Here is a 24,953-nt window from a genome sequence, read left to right as displayed (position 1 = left end):
TAAAGTCAATGGGTGTCCGAATAATCCATGCCTGGCAAATTTATTTACCCATCACTGTGTATAACAATATGATATTGAAATAGCACATGATTTTTAAATTATATTTCAGAAAACACTTCCTGAAATGCAGTGGGGAAAAAAAGAATTAGAAAAGACATTGAAAAGTCAACAGTTTATTTTACAGTTCATTTAAACGTGAAATGTCATGTACTGTGTTTATAAGAAACTTGTATATCTTCATATACATTTACTACTAAGTTTTAAAAAATCTGTTGTATGCAAAACTTGTAGTGTAAGCATGAAAATATTAATTATCCTGTCCATAGTAAAGAAACAGACACTGGCATTTGTGGAAAAAGCTGAATACCTGCCCTTTAAAAAAGGTTTGGTCATACAGTGTATATATATATATATATATATATATATATATATATATATATATATATACACATATATATATATATATATATATATATATATATATATATATATATATATATATATATATATATATATATATATATATGAAATTAGAAAAGACATCTGTTGTCTGTATGGCTTCTGGCATAGTTTACATGACTGTTCCAAATTTCCCTCTTTGTTTTTACGCAGAGGCCAAACCAGTGTTTTTATTCTTTCTGTGTAATGTTTTTTTCTGCCAGTGACAAATCCTTTTTATGTGAATTATTGAAAGTGCAAAAATGAACATTGCTTTTAACACCTTTTTTTCTCTTGTTTTCAGTAGGCTGTTGAAGATATCATCTGCAGGCACAAGACTCCACTGTCATGTTGGGATAAACTTTAAGAACAACATTTTTGTTTTCATCAAGGAACAGGATGCTTAACGAAGACATTTTTTCTGGTACACAGCAAGGCTCAGGTATACCAGGTACCACACCAACAGCTCTTACAATGCTCTGGATTGTAGCATGGTTCGATGGCTTCAGAGACTGGAAAAAAATGAAAATGAATTGTATTTTAACAATGGTATCAGTATGTATGTGCAATCTATATTACAGTATATTTTACGCCTTGCAGTTCAGTAGTATACAGCAGACATTCTGGTGCACTCTAGTAATTGATATATGCTAGCACTGGATCTTAAAAAACCAACCTTGATGTGTCAACTTGTTAATAGTTTTAACTATTTCAAGCATTGACTGCCCGGGTCAGACCTTTGACATCTTGTGTGCTGCCCCCTGGTCTCCCACCTGGACCATGGTCGCAAGAAGAGGAAACAATATACGCAGTGGGAAGGGGTCCCATTTTCTAACCTTCTTCTATGTTAGAATTTGTTAATAGGCCAGTACAAGTACCCATTATGATTTTTATTAGAACAGTAGCCTAGTAGTAGCTGCATTTGGGAACCATGAATAAAAATAATTGTTTAAAAAGGACTAGACAATTTTGATTTTCATGTTTTTCTCTATACATCTTGAACTGGGATTAACCAAGTTACCTAGAATTACCATCTCTGACACAGCTGTGCTATGGTTTTAAATTGTTAGCTTGTTAGTAGGCCTTGGAGAATAAACGTATTCTACGTAGAAGCAGGCCACCCTACTGTTTTGGTTTAATTTTCTACCATGGGTCACTGATGGCAGCAACTTTAACTGAAGATTTATAGACTAGAGTAAGAACAAATGTGGGAGCAAGTGTTACACCAACCCTTCAGATTTAACTAGTCATGTAAGTGCAACACAGGACACAGCTGCTAATTGCCACACTGGTTGTAAATGCTTGCTGAAATTCAATATGGTCTAAAAAGGAAAGAGTAATCTGGCTGTGTGTGTAATATTATTGCAGGATTTAGAAATCCTGGCAAAGCCTAATTGTTTCCAGGTTTGTCAGTTCTTTGCAAATATAGTTTTTTTAAGGAAAGATTTCCAATAGAAAATAATTGCTTTTCAAAAACATATGTATTTCATATGTATAGGATCATTATTACCTATGGTGCGTGATAGTTTCACATTTCTTTAGCTCCCTATTTGCTAATATATGCCTTTTTTTTCCAATTGCGAAATAAACTCAAGCAGTTTCAGTGCTAATTGATGCTTAATGTCTCCAAAGATCCTATGAAGCAAAGCCAAACACAGCATCAGCCAAAATATGGATGCTATCTACTGCATGAGTCAGACAGCATAAAAAGTCACATATTTTAACAGACACAATTTAATCAAGTATATAGGGAATTAAATCATTTTGATTCAAGGACACAGAGCAGACTGCACCACAATTAATAGCAGTGTGTGTAAGTATACACACACACATATATATATTGTATATGAGCAATTTAACCATATTGTTGTTTTCAGATTATCTTAACCAGAGATTTGAAAAATAAGTTTGAGAAAAATTTGAAATGTAATATAAATGTACTTCATAAACTTTAAAAGACACAGCACTCTAATAAAGAGTCCTATATGGACATGAAATTAATCAGATTTTTTTTTCTGTCTGATATGACTTTTGACAGGACCAGATGGAATATTCAATCAAAATTAGGGATGCACCGAATCCACTATTTTAGAATTGGTGAACCCCCGAATATTTTGGGAAATTTGCATATGCGAATTAGCGGTGGAAAGGGGAAAACATTTTTTTCACTTCCTTGTTTTGTGACAAAAAGTCACACAATTTTCCTACAGACCCACATTGTTGCAGAAATAATTAAATTTGTCCCAAAGCTTGCCCCATCAAACTACCTCTATCAAACAGCAGACAAATAAATGCATACTGGTTGCTTTGGGTTACTAGACCTGGAAAAAACTTTGCACCTGTTATTACATTATTCGAGTGATGTAATCCATCACTGACTGACAGCAGAAGTCAGTTGGCTGCACCGACAGACACTTGGCAGGAGAAGCAAGGGAGGGAATTTTCTGTATATGGAGCATGATTCAGCTGCTTTTATAGGAGAAAAATTTTAGGCTGAGGGCCAATATTAATAAAATCAATACTATGGGGCAAGACATAGTTACAAAATTACATGGTTTGTTTTGGTTGAAAAAAAAGACACCTGTCTAGTCGAACCATTCTCTATGATCTTCTAGCATATACACATGTATGTACACATATGCACAAATATATATATGTATACACACACACACCAGTTACATAATATTACACAATAGAAAAAAACTGTGGCGGTTATTATTGCCCAGTATCTCCCATAAGAGCATACCCAATTTCCAATTTAGTCAAATCTGTCTGCAAAGTGGAACATCTTGAGTGGAACTTATGATAAAGTACAATTTATCATCGGAAACACAAACAGAGACAGTACTTACATTGCCTACTGTATGGTTCTGTGGTACAATCTAAATAGATCACATCAACTGTAATTGCAAGGTGTAGGTGTTTGTTTACCATGTCATAGAAGACAGATTTGTCTGACAAGTTCTATTACACATAAATTGATGCTGACACATAGTATTGTTATTTGAAATGTCTTCCAATATGTTATCCCCTTATTACCCCCTCCAAAAGCTTTTTTTCCATAGATATTGGTAGAATACTAATTACGCATAATTCCAGCCATCAGAATATACTGGATGATTAAGTAAAGTGACTAGGGGTGAATACCATCACGTACAGGACTTCTGTTTACTTTCACCAGTTCTAGTGTAGTTTGAACGTGTTTTTTGAGTCTATGAGTGACTTAATTAATTGAATTGGGTCTACTAAAAAGTGACCCATTATTTCTCAAGTCTCTCCTATCTTCCATCAACCATTTCAACCTGCTGTCACCGGCAAATTGGTCTTTGCCATAACATATTTTTAAACCACCTACTAAGGTAGGTACATTAACTATAGGACAGCTTTTCATTAAACTATAATTTTAAATTTTAAATGTACCTGTAGCTTGGAGAGGTCCATCTGATCATTTGAACAATATAAATGTTAAAAGTGATATATGAAAATACAACTATTACCATTTACAAATTTCATGAATCCCTTGCAACCATGACAACTGGCACTCCCTAGCTTGTGCATATAAATGACATGCAAGCTTAGGGGCATCCAAAAGGACACCCATGTAGCGTGGGCACCTGCCCTTACAGGGATGCCGAATTCAGGCAGTGCTGTGCAAAGTGCAAAAAAACATGGTGCTTTGTGCCCAGTTTTTACACTTCGTACCTTGTCCCATGCTTTGTAAATGGGGCTCTGTTTCTTTCTTTGGTCTCCTTATATTTATCCTTATGCAGAGAATAAAGTTCACTAGCCTGTAAAGAAAACATTGGTCTAATGTTACTAATTAAAATTATATATAAAAAAGAAAGAAAATAAGAACAGCCCACCTTATATACTGAATGTTGTTTCTTGCTCCCCATGTTAACTGCCTTACCATTCCAAACTAAATGAGAAATTGATATGCTATGGATGTGGACTGATCATAATTAACCTTTGGAAACAGAGTCCAAGCTGCTAGAGGCCCAGGAATTCCAGGGGAGACAGGTGGACCAACTTGGTTGAGGTTATGGAAAATGTAACAATTGCATTCAGATTTTTCCTTCTTGTAAATGTTAGAACTTGACATAGCTTTTTAAAAACATATGTGATATCCAATTCCACCCAACCCCATGTCACAAATGAGAGTGAACGCCAGTTCAGGGTTTCAATTCCACAGATAAAACAGGCATTCAACATGTAAAAACATTTATACCAGAAAGCACTCAACATAATTCTAAATTCACAGTTAACAGTAATTTGCTCAATCTCGAAAAAGGCAATCTTAAAGTAGAAATTCAGTTTAAATTAAATTTTAGTGCGTTATAGAAGTGCCTGTCCTCAGCAACTTTGCCTACAGCTGAAAGTGCTTTGTCGTTGTTATTGTCGTGGTTGCATTAATCAAAAAAACACTGACTGTGAGGCTTAATGTTAATCATTATTCTTATTATGTATTGCTTTCTATTCTATACTTGAGCGTTACTACACCAGCAGACATACAGCAGTTATTCAAAACAAGAAGAGCAAATAATTACATTAATAAAATACATTAATATAAAATGAAGAATGTTTCTGTCTACATAGTAACATAGTAAGTTAGGTCCAGTAATTTCAGCCAGTCTAACTGCTAGAGAATGGTGAAAAAGACCACATCTGAAACCATTTCCAGTTTAAAAAATTCCAAGAGGACAATCCCTTGTCAATAAATTCAGTATGCCTAAAAAGCAAGATAGTAAACATCCCTTGAAGCTGGGCAATGTATTTGCCATTACAACCTCCTCAATGACAGAATTCTACAAAATAAAAGCTCTCATTGTAAAACACTATTTACACTTAAGATGTAACATCCTTTCTTCTAATGTCAGTGCATGTCTTCGTAAGTGACATAACTAGATGTTACAGGGCTCAACAACAAATTCAATTTTAGGGCCCAACCCATTGGTACGTTGACCTATTCTACCAAAATATATTACTCAGTATATTGCTCAGAAATTATGGCCTTACTGGGCCCTCTACTCTCCTGGGCCCCCTGCAACCGCAGGATCTGCATCAACTATAGTTAAAGGAGAATTCAACCCCCTAATTTGCATACTCCTTCCCCCCTACCCTAAATAGGACCCCCTCCCTCCTCCCCCCCTGGCCTACCTGGCACCCTGGGCAAATGCCCCTAATTTTCTACTTACCCTTCCTTGCAGGTCCTGTCGAGTGGAGTTCACAACAGCCATCTTGTCTCCTTCAGTCTTCTTCCAGTAGTGACCGGCATTTTCGGACACATGCGCAGTTGGAGGAATCTTCACGAAATTTCAAGATTTTTTTTTCCGGATATTACGTGACTTTTGGCGCACCTGAAAATGCCTATCACTACTGGAAGAAGAAAAGATGGCTGCTGTGAACTCCACTGGACAGGACCTGCAAGGGAATGTGAGTCCTTCCGGCGCAAAAAGGTCAGCGCACGGGTGGGCGACAGCTACAGCAGGTGGCGGAAGGGCCAGGATCACCCCTGAGCCTAACTTTAAAGGAACATAGTAAAGCTTGAGTTGAAAAGAAGTATAGTACAGTATGGTTTGATTATGGCAAATATAAATGCAAATGTAGTAAATGTGCACATATCACACACAATGCACATGAACAAGTGCTATCTCTGTAGCAGTGTATGTCAGAAACTTCAATTAAGCATGAAATGATGTAATACTAAATTATAATTAAAAATAATAATTACACAGATTTTTCTGTGTACCACCAAAAATTTGATCATTAATGTGAAATTGAAAGACCTTAGAAAAATTCACAGAACACAAACTTCTAAAAGAGGACAAAAGTTCATGTAATCCTACCTTAAAAAGATATTAATGATTGGATGCAGTACAATAAATTCCTGCACGTAACCTCAGTTTTTAAATCTCACTATTTTAACAACTACACTTATAGAACAGACATAAAAATATTACTTATTTACGGCTTCAGAGGGCTCCCAAATAAAACAGCTGGAATATTTTATTGATTAAAAAAACCTGTACAGTTCATAAAAAGGAGATGCACTTTCCTGCCCAGCACTGCATGAAAATATATATACACACAGAAATAAAAGTCAGTGTAAAATACTATAAAAAATTTACAGTACCTTTGGCATTGGGAACTGGCATGCACCTGAGCAGTAATATGCATCAAAGGATTTGGGGGAAATAATCCATTCACTCCAGCCAATGTCTGCAAAATCGACTTTTAGATAACGCCGTGCACAGTTTCGTGGTTCATTCCACTGCTTTCTTCTTGCTTTTTTCAAGGTCTGTTCATCAAACTGAAGTGTTTGGCTCTTCTGACGGCTACCTTTTCTAAGCTTTTTCTTATTTTTATCCTTCTCATTCTGACGTCCCTGAAGATTTTTGTAGGGCTTTCTTTCTTCCCAACCCTCTTCATCCACACTGTACTGGTATTCTGCACCAGGGAGCTCATTGTTTTGTAAGGGTAAAAGAATTTCTGTAGATCGTTTTTTTCTTTGTTCAGCTTTTTCTGTTTTCCGGTTTGGTTTGAGAGCAAGAGGAGTATGTGGCCCATGCAAGCTGGAAACAACACTGTCAGGCTCTGAAATTGCAGAGTCATTTGCATAAACCAATATATAAGGTTTGAGCCCTAAAATGTCTATGCTTCTGTAATTTGGATATTCTATTGTCAGATTGAATCCAAGGACAGCCTCACCATATTCCTTGGCCTTACGTACAGCCTGAGTGATGTCCTTCCACTGCCAAAGTGGGTGGTCCCGTTGAGATGCTGATACATTAATGAGAAAATTACTAATAACATGAGTAGGATTTTGAAGAGCATTGAAGCTCCACAATGTTAAATATAATGTAAATTCAGGTTTTGCATGCCCATGTTGAGTGCAGAACAGAGAATGAGGACATCTGTGGCTGGAGTTTAGAAGATCCCCCAGATAATAATGTAATGTGGCTGATAGAATGTTTTCAGAGGATGTCAGGGAAGTCAAGTTGAACATGTAGTGACATTTTTTATGTTCATCCCCTGGAAATTGAAATAAAAAAAATTCAGTCAGTAAAAAACATATTATTAATTATATGAATTGTAGCTGGTGTACATCTAAATAAAGCTGATATCAAAGGGATTGTCCACCTTAACATAAAGTTTCATTATGGCATATGCAGCTGAATAATAACCATATTGCAACTGGTCTATTTTGTGTTTATTTCTGATTGATGGGGGGTCTTTTGCATGCTATAAAAAGCAAAAAAATTGGAAGCATATTAATTCAAATCGATGCAAATAAAAAAAGACCAACTGAAAAACAGTATAGCAGGTCTATAACCAAACTTAACATAAGACTCTTCTCTCCTAACTTATTAAACTGTTAAAAGGAAAGACTTTAATATGTATAAAGGCAGGTTATTTCCAAATTAAATATTATCATAAATGATTTCTATATCACCAAAATGTTACTCACATTTAATCACTCACATCTGTCCCTGTCCCAGTGCAGCTCACAATTTACTATCCCTGTTACACGATCATGTTTAGTGACGCCAAAGAAGGTCATGCAAGCACAGTTAATATATTAACTTCATGCAAACAGTGCTCCAGTTGAGTAGACCCTAAAGAGTAGATATTTACTTATTTCTTTAAGTAGGAAGAGTAGATAAAAAAAAGAGTTGATATTCTTTCAGTAGGAAACATACAGATCACGACTTTTGGCACACATTAAATATTTCCATCTGTTTTATAGGTATTAAAATATAAAAAGTATAAAAATACAATCTTATCATAACAACATGGTTATACATTATTACCACAATCACTTCTTCAAAACTCAGTCTGTAACATGAAAGAAGGCATTTAAGCTTGGGTAGATTCCAATACTTTTTCCAAAAAGTTAAGGCTTCACAACACCCATTAACAGCATGATTATGCAAGCTTCAAATATAAGGTGCTTGAAAAAAAATATAAGGTGCTTGAAAAAGTACCACAGGTTCCCTTTCATATAAAGCAGAACGTTCAGCTGGCAATACTTTACAATCTAAAGCCTGCAGGGGGAAGGGTCAGGTGCCTGAGTATATAATTGGTTTAAAACTATTTAAAAGATAATTTCTATGAAGTTCTGAGAGGTCCTGTACTACTGAGGCACCCTGTGCAGTTTTGGTTTTAAACACTGCAAAAAACCATGGATACATTACCAATACAAGTAGAAAACATACTTTTTTTATTGCATCTTGTTAAGCTCCCTTGATGAACTGTGACTGTGCCCACCCTGGCAAAACTGGCAGAAAAACAGACTCTCTCGATAGGAACCACTAGAGAGCTTTAAAGTTCAGCTGTGCAGTAAATTTTAATGAAGTACTGAATATGTACTATTACCTGGAAGCAGACCAGAGAGGGCAAGAGCCAGGCTGTAAATGACCTTTTATAACCTTATAACATATATCAATAGCTTGCCTCTCTACTACAGAACTTTTTTTTTCTTTTTAAAATAAAACATTACAAATAAGAAAGTTTTAAAAAAAAAATCCATTTCTTATATCATTTCAATATAAAAGAAAATAAATTTTAGGTTGTGTAAAAAAAAAAAACAGACTCTACTAATCTCCCTGAAATGCCTTCTCACCAGGAAGAATAAGACTCACCGGTGGGATGCGATTCACTTGCCATCCTGCCGGCGATTTGCATTCTTGTCGGCGTTATGTGTTATTATCATAGCACCGCAAATTCTCCAAAATGACCAAAGGCCAGGTTGAAATATTAACAGCTGATATAATCTAAGAGGAGGTAATCGGAGCCATAAAAGTAGGAAATTGAGGTTGAAGACTCCGGACTTTGAAGGCTACATATTGCTACCTCAGATCAATCTCAGATATCCTGCTCCTGTATGTCGAAACACACTTTAATGGCAAGAGCTGCTGAAGTTGTCACTGATATGTTACAAGCGTACATATATGGGATACTTTATCTGGAAACCCGTTATCCAGAAAGCTCTGAATTATGGGAAGGCCATCTCACATAGAATACATTTTAATCAAATAATTAAAATTTAAAAAAAATACCCTTTTCCCTATAATAATACGGTACATTGTACTTGATTATAATTCATATATAATTCATCCTTGTTGGTGAAAAAATAATCTTATTGGGTTTAATTAATGTTTAAATGATTCCTTATCAGACTTAAGGCGTAGAGATCCGAATTACAGGTAGACCCCTCGTTCTTTCTAACATTATATGCAGTAAAGGCCTTCTACGTAGTGGACTGGGTATTTGAAGTTAATGTAATAAATGGACTTAAGTTTGATATTTTTGTATGAACCCATAGCAACCAATCAACAGATAGCATTTACTGGTTATATAATTGGGTTACTAGATGTGGGCAAACTTAAGACAAATTATTACATTAACTTATTAGAAGAGATTCTGAAAATTAGCTATTGGGTACAAGAGTGAGGGTGGGAAACACAGTTCTAGCACATTTCCTATTCTGAATACCATCACAAGGGTTGCTTACTCTAGCCTTTAATTTTTGCCATACATTTAAGTCATAAAATAGAATCTTTACAACTGATAGGAATCTAAATAGGACTGTAGAACTAGCTGCTTTTGAAAAAGTCAGAAAGTTCTAGTTAAAGTTTAACTGTCATTTAATATATGCAGACAATATTCCAACTAGAAAAGTGGCCTGTATATGGCAGAAATAAATGTATATTGTTTTATTACTCTGATTTATCATAATACAGCTCAGTTAATTTAAATAAATTACACACTATTCTTTTCTGACCACTTGGCAGTAAATAAAAAATTGGAGTAACTGAAATGATACAACACACCAGTAGGTGTCACTGCATTATAAGTCATATTGTAGCTAATAAGGCTATAAACAGATGTTTTGACCTATTATGTGTGCCTTTACAGTGTAATTAAGGGGTATTTGAGTATAAATAATACATAGTATGCAGACTTCTTATAATGTGATACATTTAATTGTGTATGCAGCCTGTTTACAAAATTACAATTTCGATAGTCAGTGATATTAATTACGGGTATGGGATCTGGAATGTTGGGACTGGAGTTTTTTGGATAAGGGATCATTCTATTATTTGGATCACTGTATGAGGAGGGTACTGATAATCATTAAAAAAATATTTTTTGCCACCAATAGAGATGTGCATAATCTTTTATTGGGTATGGAATTGCAAAAGTTCCGCATTTCACCTAATATTTTGATGAAACCACCACAAAATTTCACCCATTCACCCAAGAATTTTCATCATATTTAATTTAACTAGGTATGTATACATCTCTGTCAGTAACAGGACAGTCTCCCACGTCCTATAATTTGCACCCAAATTCATTTAAGCCCTACCATTTGAAAAGGTATATTAAATGCCTGAAATCATGTACAGAGCTTCAGATGTAATCAGTGTCATGGCCAGGGCCTTATTTACAAAAAATAAAGTCTCCCCACAACCTGTGTTAAGAAATACCAAAATATTTACAGTAACACTTTCATGTAAATTAACAAAGCTTTGATGTGGGATCTCATGCTAAAGACCCTGGTTCGATTCCCTGTGGTAAATTGCCACTAGCAACTCCTTGTGACCCTGGAAAAGTCACTTAATCTCTTGGTGTCACAGAAAATTTAGTGCTAGCTTGCTTGCTCAAAAGAGCTTAACATCCCATGGGAGAATAGCACTATATAAAATAATCCCTTTCCCTTTACAAAGTAAGTGCCTAATCATGTAAGATAGAAGATTCCCAACCTACTTCAGAAGGCAACCTGAAAAGAACACTCTTAGGTTAGTGTCAGAGTAACAGTAATTTTTGATGTGACTGTGCCTTTAAATATTTCCCAAACTTTTGTTGGGCATTTCTTCTGTTTAGACTTTAAACTGTTGTCTAATTCCTACTATTACCTTATTCCTACAGTCCCATTTACCCTAGTAACTACACCCCAAGTAACCACACCCCCTGTAACTGGACAGCTTTTTATATTTTAGGCTGGAGGATGGCAAAATTAAGGGGAAAAAATAATAAAATAAAGACAATTGCAAATTAACATTGCTGTATCTGGGTGTGTATATTTGTCAGAGTGCAAAGTCCCTATCATAAAATGATGTCAAACTACAATAGTTTGTGTCCCTTCTTGTCCTATGGATATGGCACTAACAGGTGTGAAAGTGAGATTAGCTGCAGCTCGGTGTCCCTTCTGTTCAGGTCCACTCATTCAGCCTGACTGAAGATGACTTGTGCGGCTCCACAGCTATAGGTACAACAGACAATTCTGCCGTTTCTGAATATTTCATTCATTCACTTTTTGTGCAGTTGCCATTGGTACTGGTCAGTTTAATGCGACTAAATGTATCCAGTTTTATTTAAATATTTTAGAATATCAGGTGTTTTTACATTAGCCTTACTTGTGCACCTTTTTAATTATTCCTCTTAAATGCTTAAAACCCTATAACAATATAAGCAATGAGTTTCAGTTTGGATCTTGGGGCATTTGTTCTTTTTTTTTTTTTTTTTTTTTTTTTAGAGAGACAGCTTAATTTTCAAGCTGGGCATGCAGAGAAATTCTGTGCAGTTGTCCAGGTACAAGGAGACCTCTGCCCAATTTAGCCAGCCTTGAAATCTGCCCACATAATGGTGATCTTATTATTTTGTTCCAGTGACTGGATCACATAAGGGGACAGTGCAGACTATTGTCTGGGTTTCCGTTTATATGGTTACTCCTGGGGCATCTGTCCCTATGGGTATGTATATTGTTTAATCTTTTAGTGTGCCTAGGGCACCAACAAATACTGAGTATTAGCATATTTAATTTCATACAAACACATGTTTTTAATAAGAGGCAGATTCTGTTTTCTCATTGGTGGTATTGTTTAGTTTAAGTGGAGTTGGGACTGGATTGCTATTTCAGTGATTGCCTCAGGCAGTTTTGGAATATCTTGTGTACAGCTAGAACTAATTAACCATCAGAAGTCAAATACGGACATTTCACTTAGATATCAGGCAAAAGCTTGTTCTCATTGTATTGATACAGTGTATTTCTGAACAAAAACACAAAATGAATCGGTGACTAAGGGCAGAGACACACGGTCGCCCGGCAACAAATCTCCTCTTCTTCGGGGTGACTAATCTCCCTGAACTGCCTTCCCCTGCCGGCTGGCGATTTATATTCTAGCCGGCAGGAAGCAGGGGAAGGCAGTTCAGGGAGATTAGTCACCCCGAAGAAGAGGAGATTTGTCGCCGGGCGACTAATCTCTCCGAATCTGACCGTTTGTCTCTGCCCTAAGACACCAAATAAATATATGGTCTATGATCTTGTTATACAGAAAATTCTGCTGTATTATCAGTTCTGTCCAACTTTTCCACTGAACGGTGAACACATTGTTATGGAGAATTAAAAAATAATTAAAAAATAATTGGCTAAATGTACATTTAGCCAATACAAACAGTAAATCAGAATTTGTACAACACTTTAAAAAAATTGAAGTATTAGTCACTATGTTTTTAAATAAAAAAAAAACCAACACTAACCAGGTTTGCCCCATTTTTACAGTTTTTATTTAAAGATAAAAGGTAAAAAAGCAAAAATAGATAATAAAAGGTAGACACACAGTTATGCATAAAAGCACCAATAAAGCTTACAATACTACTGACCGTTTCTGTGAAGATTTCCCTTCTTACAGTATTTACATCTGGGTGTCCAGTTTGCTGCCCTCTAGCTGTTACTGACTGCAATTCTGTGCCCTCCCCAGAGCTGTATTTCTGCAGGTTGGACTAATATATGTAATATCCAGTGTCGGACAGGGACACAAGGGCCCACCAAAAAACTTTGGACCAGGGGCCCACTGTCTCTCCTCACTCAACCTCTATTCTCCTAGTCTCAAATCTTTATTTACTATAATCTATTATTCCATCTATTTAGCCTCTTTGTTAAGGAAATAAGGAATGGCCATGAAATAGGCAAAATGTTAAGAAGCAGGAGGGCTCACTGACACCTGAGCCCACCAGGAGTTTTCCTGGTATCCCGGTGGGCCAGTCCGACACTGGTAATATCCCACCTCAGATGGGGGCCCCAAGCCATTCTCTAACTCCATCCCTGCACATCAACTATTTCTCCTGACACTGTATATAACAGATGTAGAACAACATGTTCCTAAATACAGTTTTCTTCCTAACTATAGGCTGGATGGTCTTTTTGGAGTTACTGTTAAGTATAAAATAATGACATCACTTTTCTGTCAATCTGATCCGTAGCATATACTCAGAAGGTTTTTTAAAAGAGAACAGTCGAATTACATAAGGATGCAAGGAAATAAAACAAGTTGGCAAAGATCGTGGCTTTAATTGCAAAGGCTGAGGGAAATGAACTAAAAAACTGTTACATCTATTTTTTCATCACTTGAGCTGATTGATATAATTAGGGTTTAAGAGTCCCTTGGTAGCTGCACTAATTGCGCTTTTGAATCCAATAAAACGGCATGGGAGAAATAACACAGAGTCGAATCTGAACACCTGCTGCCACCCACAGCCAAAAAGGAGCATGCAGTGTAAAAGTTATATGGAAATGAACTATAGCAGAAGTAAATGAAGGACTGAGTTGGGGATATGAATAACAAACACTATGCCTTGTCCCAGATTTAAAATCTGGGTTGTGCTAAATTCCCCCTTCTGACAGCTTGGAATTTTTATATATTCATCCCATACACTTCCAAGCATATGACGTAAAGCTTTAATGACAGCTTAAGGATTTTACGGTACTTTGAAACTTTTCTCCTTAAATATGATAAAAATTGTTTCCCAGTTGTTAAAGGGATTCGGTCATGATTTTTAGGGTGTCATTTTTATTTCTAAATTACACTGTTTACACTGCAAATAATTCGCCATATAAAATTTTATTCCTGAATCAATAAGTGTATATTTTTTAGTTTTTATATTGGTGTGTAAGCAGCCATCTCAGGCCATTTTGCTAGTGCTGCACTATGGAACTGCTTTCTGACAGGCTATTTTTTCTCCTACTCAATGTAACTGAATGTGTCACAGTGGGACCTGGGTTTTAAGTATTGAGTGCTATTCTGAGATCTACCAGGGAGCTGTTATCTTGTGTCAGGGAGCTGCTATCTAGTTACCTTCCCATTGTTTTGGGTGATATCACTTAAACTTGCAGTACAGCAGTAAAGAGTGACTGAAGTTTATCAGAGCACAAGTCACATGACTGTGTGCTCAATGTTTGCCCTTTTGAAAAACAGATTTTAGTGCAAAAGTCTGCTGGAACAGCACTATTAACTGATGTGTTTTGAAAAAACATGTGTTCCCATGACATGTTCAATAGAAATGCCCAAGTACATGCGGAAAATCTGTTTCTGCAGTACCAAAAAGCAACAAAATCCCTAAGTAAAAGTTCCTAAGTAAAAATCCTGTACAAGTGAGTAGAGAGTTGTGAAATTTGCCTCTGGTAAACTGATGTTAGCATTTTTTTTAGCTTTTGATACATATGCCCCTTCGAGTGAATAAATGAACCTATGTGTTGAACTTTTTGTTTATTGTGCGTTGTGTACGAGATTTCAATCAAATGTAATTAGGAACTGTAAAATTCTTAGCCAGGAGGATGTTGGTAGAATTTAGTGAAAGCACATTATATGCAAAATTCTTTTTTAGGTTTTCTAGCTACATAGTTTATAAACATGAAAAATTTAAATTGCCCCAGTATAGAAACTTCTTCATGGAATGCCTGCAACTAGGAAAAGAATAAGCAAACATAAAGAAAGTCTTAATATAAGGAAGTACTTGCAGCAAAGCCCGTGTATACTGGCAGTAATTGCTGTTTTATGTGTGTATTCTGGAACTTTCTAGGACTAAAGGTCAAATTAACAGATTTTTTTTAACTGGTGTGCTTTTGTGCCAAGACATCTTGGCAAAAGGCAGTCTAGAGTGTTGATAATGCTTTGTTATCTTTGCTGCACATGTTCGAAACCGATTATGATACTAACCATTCAAAATATTTAAACAGGAATGAAAGTTTCGACACTGAAAATAAAATAAATGTGTATGAGCTGAGTAACAATAGAGAGGGGTGGTTGGGGCAGGAGATGAAAAAGTACTTTGGGGTCCTTTTGCTTCTGTTTTCTTACCTGATATCTGATAGTATTTTCGAATAGTGAGCAAGTTTCTAATATACTGAATGATGAACATTTGAAAGGCATTTAGTCACTTTTATTAAAAAGTGCTGCAATTGAGTTCAAGTAAAGTTACATGGGAAGCACTGTGGGGCAATTAACACTAAACAGGTAGAATTAATAATTAATTAATTATAATTAATATTTTACATTGTCTTTGAATTCTGCTTTTTTAATATGTGTTCAACAGGGCATTAGACATAGGACAGTAATCCTTGCTTTTGGCTTTGCTATTTTACTGTTGGGAAAATAAGCCTTCACTGAAGATTTGTCAGCAGCCAACAAGGTGTGAATTGGTTTTCCTTCACTATACAAATATTAAACCCACCCCCATATATTATTTGGTCTGTGATGACCTAGCTTTCACTTTGCACTCATCGCTAAAGAATGGCATATAGTGCATTTACAAAAACGACTGTGTCGTGGCAGACCGTGTGTTTAACCAATATAACTGATGATAACATTTAACCCATTGGCCAACATGCCTGCCCGGATCACAAGCCAGTTTGTTGGCCAATGCCTACTCCTAGCATATACCAACAAAAGTTCACTGATGGCCATTTGCTGCTAGGATGATGCATCACAGACCCTAAAGAGACACAACCCCTGTTGTCCATCACATGACAGTTGTTATGATAAGCCTATATATTATGGAATTAACCTTGTTAATTGACCCTAGCTTTGCCGGTGACAGAGGTAAGTGCCAGCCATAGGAAGTTAGGATCTAAACATATATAATTTTGAATTAGTGATGTCCAGCCTGTGAGCCTCCATTTTTTACTGGAGTAATCAAAAAGCCTTAAGGGAAAGCTGGGAATAACTACAGGACATCAGGTTTCATATAAGCTTCAGCTTTTGGGGCAGTATGAGCTTACATTAAAGACTTTTGCTAAAATGTAAAAAAATATAATGAATCTACGAAAGCAATACGTACTGTACATGGTCGGACTGGGGGCTCGAGTCTGCTGACTGCTGACAAGGGCCCCCCTCTGCCCCCCCTCCTGTGACGCTCCATGCATGAAGGCGCAGCTAGGCGCGCATAAGCAAACGGCGTGTGTCAGTGAAAATACAGTTTTTCTTTTAAAAAAAACGAGCAACGGGAGAGGGGGTCTGGTACAGTTGACACTGGTAATGTCAGGGACACAATAATTTGTGTCTGACTGCCTTGTGTCAGCAATGCAAAATATAATGTTCCTTTAAAGACAATGTGCTCTAAAAATTTACATTTTAGGTTAATTTTATGTAATTAGAGAAGTGTGTAATATCTTTTATGTTTTGACACCTAAAAAAGTGCATATTTTGTTGCAGTGAATTACATGTATGTATAATTCTTATGAAGGCTCCTGAAACTTTCGCATCCACTAAAATCATCTAATTTTTTTATTTAACGTTTTTTATTGATTTCCAAAAAAAACATAAAATTACAATAAACAATTATGAAAAGAAAAAGAGAAAAAAATAATAATAAACCACGTAGAAATTAACATGACTCTGGGAAGCATTCGTTTACATAACATTAAGCCATAGCTATATATTCTTAGGGGTTGCACAGATCTTTGTTTCACAAGTCATTACATACATGCATATGGTGCCAATAGCTTGCAATTTTAGAAATTGTCCCCTGAGTACGGGCAATATAACATTCGTAGATTGAAGTTTGGTTGAGTTTGTGCACAATTGACAGTAAAATCATCTAATTTTAAAAGTCACATCACATGTCTACGTGTTTGTCGTTTCCCGCAAACCAAGGAGTTTTCATCATGTTTCACATTAACAAGAGAATAAATATCACTGAAAACTTCCCAGCAGTGCATCATTCACAATAGTCGTTGTGCCCAGTGAAGATTATAATTAAAGGCCATTTTTACCTTCACACAAAACAATAGGCCAAGATGCAAAAAGGCACTCAATAAAAGGAAAATAGAACAGAGAGGCATGTGTTCAGTTTATATCATTCAGGCATGCAAGGTAGGGAGATTGTGGGCTACATGATAGAGACCAGCAGTGGGTTGGGTACTTGCAAAATACCCACAATGCAGTTCAGTTCCAGTCCCTTATTCCCGTACCATGCCGGTGGTCCATGGTTACCCTATAACTGGGTATCTGGGTAAAGTGCACCCTGAAACCCCCTACCTCGACAACAAAAAATGCTAATTTTTTCCACTGACCTGGGTGCCCATCTCTGAAGTCACTTCCAGTCCATGGGGACATCAAGTTTTGTTTTGCAGTTAACAGATTGGAAAGGTAAGTTAAGTACACCCATTGTGGGTGGGGTAGTAGGTCAGGGTAAAGGCCATTGGCAGAGCCAGGTCAGATTGGCAATGGGTCTAGTACATGTCTGTCCAACCGGACCCACCCATGATTTTACTACAAGATACTGGCAATCCAGATTTGTCTGCCTACAGCAGGGCTCCCTTTCTCCCTACAGGTGATGCTCTGTACCTTGTGTTAAATTAGAAAATTGTACGTGGGATTATCATACTGGGCTTAGTTTTATGGGTCAAACAAACACTTGCACCTGTGGGACTGGTAAATGCAGGAGCAGAGGAAGATGATTATGCCATGGGGCAAGTTTTGGGTGCGGCATGCACCCAAAACCACACTGAAAACTTCTACTGATTCACACCTGCCGTATCAAAAATTCCAGGTGAAGGTAAAAATTAAAAATTCTGGGGTGCAGGGTTCTGAATCAGTTAACCCGCTTGTTCATTTTTGGTTTTTTAGTACAGTGCTTTTTAGGAGTTGAAGAAAACATTATTATAACACTTTTAGCTAAAAGAGCATTGACTGGCAAAAATCCAGTTTCTCTCCAGGGTCAGAATAGCTTGGGGATTCTATTTCCAATAAAATACCTAAATAAACTTCTACCCCTCACACACACAAGGCTTGAGAGTGAAAGATCTGGAAAATGTATTTGGTATCAAGAGATAAGGGAGCTGAGATTCAAAGCAGGTGTTGCGTATGTAAAGGCTGAAATTTTATGTGCCTTAGGAAAGACTTGGAGACTAGTTTAAGGGAATGATGTTTGTAAAAAAAAAAAAAAAAAAAAGAAAAAACCCAAGCATATGCTTTTAATAATTAGACACCCAGAAGAAGGTTAAAAGGGTATATGTTAAACGTGGGGTAATGCACAAGATGCTCAAGAGATGGATGTGCTGTTCCATATGTTCTATTATCTAAAATAAAACATGCAGCATATACAATTGCCAGTGAAAATAAAATGTACGTTTCTGCTATGTTTGAATATTAATAACAGCTCTATTCAGTTGGAATTTCTACATGTAGACATCGCCCTGTTTACTTTTCTGTAAATAGGTGTTTACTATGTGATACACTTTGTACACCTGCAATACTGACAATTAACTCTTGCAGTGAGGTTGAGCATTTAGTCCTGTGTCCCAACATTGAAGGGGTCAATGGTCCCTCTTAAGCTTTTCAGTGGGTAAAACAGAACTGTGGCCTACAGGGTTCCTTGTTTTATTTATTTAAACCACCTCTATTTGGGCTTAAAGGAGAATTCAACCCTAAAGTTTAAAAACCCCTACCCCCCTACCCTACATAGACCCCCCTCCCTCCTCCACCCAGCCTACGCCGGGCAAATGCCCCTATCTTTTTACTTACCCCTCGGTGCAGATTCAGGCATTGGAGGTCACGGGCGCCATCGTCAGCCGCTTCGGTAATCTTCGTAATGAGACCAGTGCTTCGGCAATCTTCTTAAGTTTCGGCGCATGCGCAGTTGTCGCAAAGCTGAAAATTGGAACCGCCACGGCGGTCTCAGAGAAGAAGATGGCACCTGTGAACTCTGATGCCTGAATCTGCACCGAGGGGTAAGTAAAACATTAGGTGGGACATTCACTAAGATTCGTTATTGCGCCAGCATCCGCTTCGCCGCACTTCGCCAGGCATATTTTCGCCAGCGCTACGCAAATTCACTAAAATCCGAAGTTGCGCTCAGGGGAAGCGTAAGGTTGCGAAGTTGCGCTAGCGTTAATTCGCCAAGCAAAGCAAAATTACTCTAGCGAAGCTTAATTTGCATACGGCGCCAAATTCAAGATATAATCGAGGTATATGTAGCAGCACTACACAAGCCTGGGAAACCTTCAAAACAGCAAATAAATTTTTTATTTTGCCATACACATGTGCCCACTGTATAGTTAAGTTGCCATGAGTAAGGAAATGTAGGGGGGAAGGAGGGTAGCCCCAAAAAAAATTTCGATCTTTTTCAGCCTATCACCCATAAAAAATGAAAAAACGCCAGCGTTTTTTGGGACTTAGAAAAACTTTTAACTTTTTTTAAAGCAATCCCTATCTACTCTATTGCACTTCGCCTGGTCTAAGGTGGCGAAGGAAGTCTGGCGTAAAAGGTAGCGTTCAGAATAATTTGCGTGTTAGTGAATTTGCGTAGTTACGTCCGTTGCGCAAATTCTCCAGGCGTAAGGGTGCGAAGTAGCACTAGCGAATTTACGCCAGTGTCCGTTAGTGAATCGGCGAATTAACGAAAACGCTGGCGTATTCACGCTAGCATTAGGCGCTTAGTCGTTTAGTGAATTTGCCCCAAGGAGCATTTGCTATGTGGGGTAGGGTTTTTTTTTTACTTTAGGGTTGAATTCTCCTTTAAACCATCATCTAGAAAGCATGTATGGAAATTTAATTTTCTATAGCGCCTGATGGCCTTTTCTATGTAACAATCACTGTGCCTTGTACCTGATCCAAACTGACAGCAAACTGATACTATTAAGTTTTACATGGCCTTAAGGTAAAGTGCCACATATTTTGGAAAGATCACTTATTCAACAGAACACAGGTCCATCTACAAGCACAGTTCCTACACCATGCACTGAAGTTGTCTCACGAGGAAACTTCAGGCGACTTCCAAAATCCGAAGCGAATCGTATTCCATCCCGCCAGCGATTAACATTAGGCATTTGGGAAGATTAGTCTCCCACAGTAGAGCAAATTTGTCGCTGGGCGACTAATCTCCCCGTCTGCCACCACCCTAAAGTGTTACATAGTAGCTGAGGTTAACAAAAGTGACACGTCCACAAAGTCCAACCTTATGTCCAAGTAAGATATGTCTGTATGTTCGCACATTCAAAACAAAATGCAATTTAGAGAAAGAGTGGTTTGAAAAAATAATTTTTACTTTTATGCAGAAAAAGGCATTTTACATAAACAACGCCATACAACACATGGCACAATTTATACAGTATTAAAAAATAACATAGAATATAACCCACTCATTAGTTATACATAGCAAGCAAGATACCAGCAAGGAGCGGATACACCTACCAGGAAAATGAGAATGGCCCCAACGTTTCGGCACCAAGGCCTTTGTCAAGGGGATTCCTTGCTGGTATCTTGCTTGCTATCTATAACTAATGAGTGGGTTATATTCTATGTTATTTTTTAATACTGTATAAATTGTGCCATGTGTTGTATGGCGTTGTTTATGTAAAATGCCTTTTTCTGCATAAAAGTAAAAATTTTTTTTTCAAACCACTCTTTCTCTAAATTGCATTTTGTTTTTAGTGTGCGAACATACAGACATATAGTATTGATACAGGTTACCTGCAGTAGGGGTAACATTTGTTTCTGCACCTCTTATCATTTTTTGAAAATTTTGGTGTGCCCTGCATCCATTATTAATTTTATGTCCAAGTAAGGCCTGTCTAATGAACAAAAAATCTTCCAAACTCCAATAGGGCCAGTCCTTGGATACACTTTGTACTAAGAGTAAATTTCAGTAACCCTGTATTTTCTCACTTTATAAAATTCAATCCATCCCTTTCTTAAAAATCTAATTTTCTTTTGCCAGGACAACCACTTCAAACAAAGAATGCCACAGCGCCATTGTTTGAAAACCAAACACTATTCATTAAAAATATTTTTCTGACCTAACACTTTTCTTACTGACAAACCGTCTCTTGTACATTGAGGTTGCACAGCTGGGTTTTAACTCATATTTAAAAAAAAAAATTCAAAACAAGTTTGAGTTGTCCTGTACTGACAATGGAACTATAGTGAAACAACACTGTGGTGGATTCCAATATTTGCTAACTCCTATGCAATCATATTACCTACCTCTTTTTCAACTATGCTGCAACAAACTAATGCAGATAATTTCATCCCTGCAGACACCATGGGGTTACTATAAAGACAGCAATGTGCGTCATCATTCAAATTCACTTTATGTAAGCAAAGCTCTTCTGCTTTTCTAAGCAGGCACCACTCAAATACATACTGGTATGCACCTGCTTAGTAGGAAGTCCTTGATGGTACAAATCAAAGCCTATACTGCTAAATTACCCAGTTGTTCAGGACCTAATTCAACACAGCTACTTGACCTATTTGTGTTGTCGGTGACATAGATACATATCCAAAGAGGATACACAGACTTTGCAAATCTTATATCATATTAACCAATTACCTTAGTAGTTCACCCTTTTATTCTGCACCCTAGAAGCATAAGCTCTGTTGTCTCCAAAGGGCATCAGAAATTGGGGTGGAAATATCAAGTCCGGTGTCAATCCAAAGTGTAAATGAAAGTGCAAATGTAAATATTGTATGTGTTCACATTATCATAAAAAACACATGCTGCCAAGCATTCCAATTATTCTGTGAATGTCAGCATAATAAGGGAAATAAACACACTTGTGACACTAAAACAACATACATTACTTTGACAGATTTAAAAGTAATGTAACCCTGTACAAACACTTACATCTGTAACCTCTTCACTGCTCCCTGAACCAATTAAATCTTCAGTGTTGTAACAGAACAGTGCAAGTCATTTATATCTGTAGAGCCTTCCACCAAAGAGCAAAAACACACCCACCTACAAAACTTACTCGACCTACATTAAAGGACTTGAACCCGGAGTTAATTAGCAAGTAACTGACTTGACGTGACTAGGGACGCAGAGAACGCACAAAGGTGAAATTGACAAACTGGAAATATTTTTTTTTAAATGTGGAAATAACCTTTTACTAATATCTAGCTGCAACTGAATGAATGTTTTCAAGGAACCTGACAGTATCTAGCAGTACAAAAGTTTCTTACGATGCACTATGCTAATTATATGACTCATGTTGTAAAACCTAAACCTAAAATAAGTAAAGGATTATGGGAGAAACATGATAGCTATTACCCAGGTATTACATTAGGAAACAGTATGAAGTAGGATACAATTTCAATATATTTCCACCACTTAACTGCTGAAAAATGCAAACGTATTTCAAGATTTACACCCATTAGGAGGTGGCTTCTGTCCCTCGTGCCAATGAGTTTGTCAAAGTAACTCTTTCAGTGTGATTAAACCTTGCCCATTGGGGGGGTGGATTCATTGAAACAACACTGATCTGGGTTTGGAGAATGGTATGAAGCCTAGTTTATTTTCATGCTTATATACATCATAACTAAAATCTTGGCATGGTTCCAGATTCATGCTTAACCTATAATGCACTGGATTCATTGCAACTGATAAAATCTTTTTAACTTAGCATCTATCAACACATTTGAGGTCTCTCAGACAGGGGACCAGTGATGGTTGTGATCCTATGCTCTGTTATACATATGACTAAACAAGCAGCCACAAAGCATGACAGACTATTGTTTTACAGAAAGTAGTCACGGTTATACCATTAATTATGCAAGCAGCAAATAAGTATCTTTTCTGAAGTGTAACTAATGTCACATTTTCCAAACACTGCTAAGCATCATATGCTGCTTGAGTTTAGATGCTGTGCTCCTCTTATATTGATGTATGGGTCCCATTTTTATAACAGTACATATATCAGCAGTATTTCATTAAAGGGTGGTTCACCTTTAAGTCAACTTTTAGTATGATATAGAATGGCTAATTCTAAGCAACTTTTCAATTGGTCTTAATTTTTTTTTTATAGTTTTTTAATTATTTATCTTTTACTGACTCTTTCCAGCTTTCAAATGGGGATCACTGACCCATCTGAAAAAAACAAATGCTCTGTAAGGCTAGACATTTATTGTTATTTCATAGTTATTGCTACTTTTTATTGATCATCTTTCTATTCAAACCCTCTCCTATTCATATTGCATTCTCTTATTCAAAACAATGTATGGTTGCTAGGGTAACTTAGACCATAGCAACCAGATTGATGACATTGCAAGCTGGAGAGCTGCTGAATAAGAAGCTAAATAGCTGGAAAACCACAAATAATAAAACATGAAAACCAATTGCAAATTGTCTCAGAATCTCACCATCTATGTCATACTAACAATTAATGCAAAGGCGAACAACCCCTTTAAGTGAAAAACCACACAGGAATTGTGTAATTTCTCTTGATTTTCTAGTATTGTGACACTAGCTACAGGGAGTTCCTCCAGCCTATGACCATGTCCTTTTCAACCTGGAACAGGTGCAGTAAATATACAGTTCAGAACATTATCACATGTGTCACTATAATTTTTCGGGTTTGATGGCAAAGACCATCTCTAAAATAGGGACTATGTTTGAAAAGATGAAAGCAGGCAGCATTCACTTGGCACCTGTTATAAACAGACACTGGTTGCTAAGGGTTAATGCACCTGGAAACCAGTACATATGGAGAGAATTAGTGAGCAAACACGTAAATAGGAATTGATAAATTAGCCAGTCCATGACTGAGCCACACATTGGCACTCACCATTCATTGCTCTGAAGCTCCTTACTGTATTGCCGTCAGGGAGAGCTTGTCGGTACCTTAATGACTCCTTAGCCCTCCCTCCGCCGCTTCTGTATTTATCATACAGTCTCAGCATGTGCTCGGACACTGTGTCCCCCAGGGGCAACGCCGCTTCTTCTTGCCGGGCAGCATCACCTGTTCCCATGCCAACTGCAAGCAGCCCATCATTTAGCAGCTCTCCGAGAGCCAGGCACAGGCAGCCGCAGCAGCCCACCCACAGCACGAGCCAGGGGCGACACTCTGCCATCCTGACACAGCAACGAGGAGCAGCACAAAGTTCTCAAACTAATGACGGGTCCTCTCAACAATACACCTTTATGCAAGTCACTACTGCATAGCAACTTACACCAAATCAATATTTATTTGACTAATTTCTTTAGGGTAAAATCCAGAATGAAAAAAAAATCTATTATGAATGTATACAATAGGAATAAAAAAAAAAAGTCATAAAGTATTTAAGGTCAGGCTGGTGTCCTCTCTGCACTACACATTTGTTGTATGAAGCTTCCCCAGCGCCTGGATGGTGAGTGTGGATCTTGTCTCTGGTCACCCCTCCTTATCTGGGACTTTGGTTTGTCCGGGAGTCGCAGCTCGGTTGTGGTTTTGTGAGAGGTCTGGGGCCGATTTTGTT

General features: G+C 37.2%; 1 protein-coding gene across 1 annotated transcript; it reads right to left on the bottom strand.

Moving 5' to 3' along the window:
* Positions 1-758: 758 nt before the first annotated feature.
* Positions 759-24,569, bottom strand: bmp3.L (bone morphogenetic protein 3 L homeolog). Its single transcript, NM_001090715.1, is given in 3 exon segments — positions 759-950; positions 6,572-7,470; positions 24,284-24,569. Coding segments are annotated over 3 exon segments (1,377 nt in total).
* Positions 24,570-24,953: the final 384 nt, after the last annotated feature.

The sequence above is a fragment of the Xenopus laevis genome, chromosome 1L (assembly GCF_017654675.1).
Source record: "Xenopus laevis strain J_2021 chromosome 1L, Xenopus_laevis_v10.1, whole genome shotgun sequence".
Taxonomy (NCBI): domain Eukaryota; kingdom Metazoa; phylum Chordata; class Amphibia; order Anura; family Pipidae; genus Xenopus; species Xenopus laevis.
This window is presented reverse-complemented; position numbering and strand designations above follow the sequence as displayed.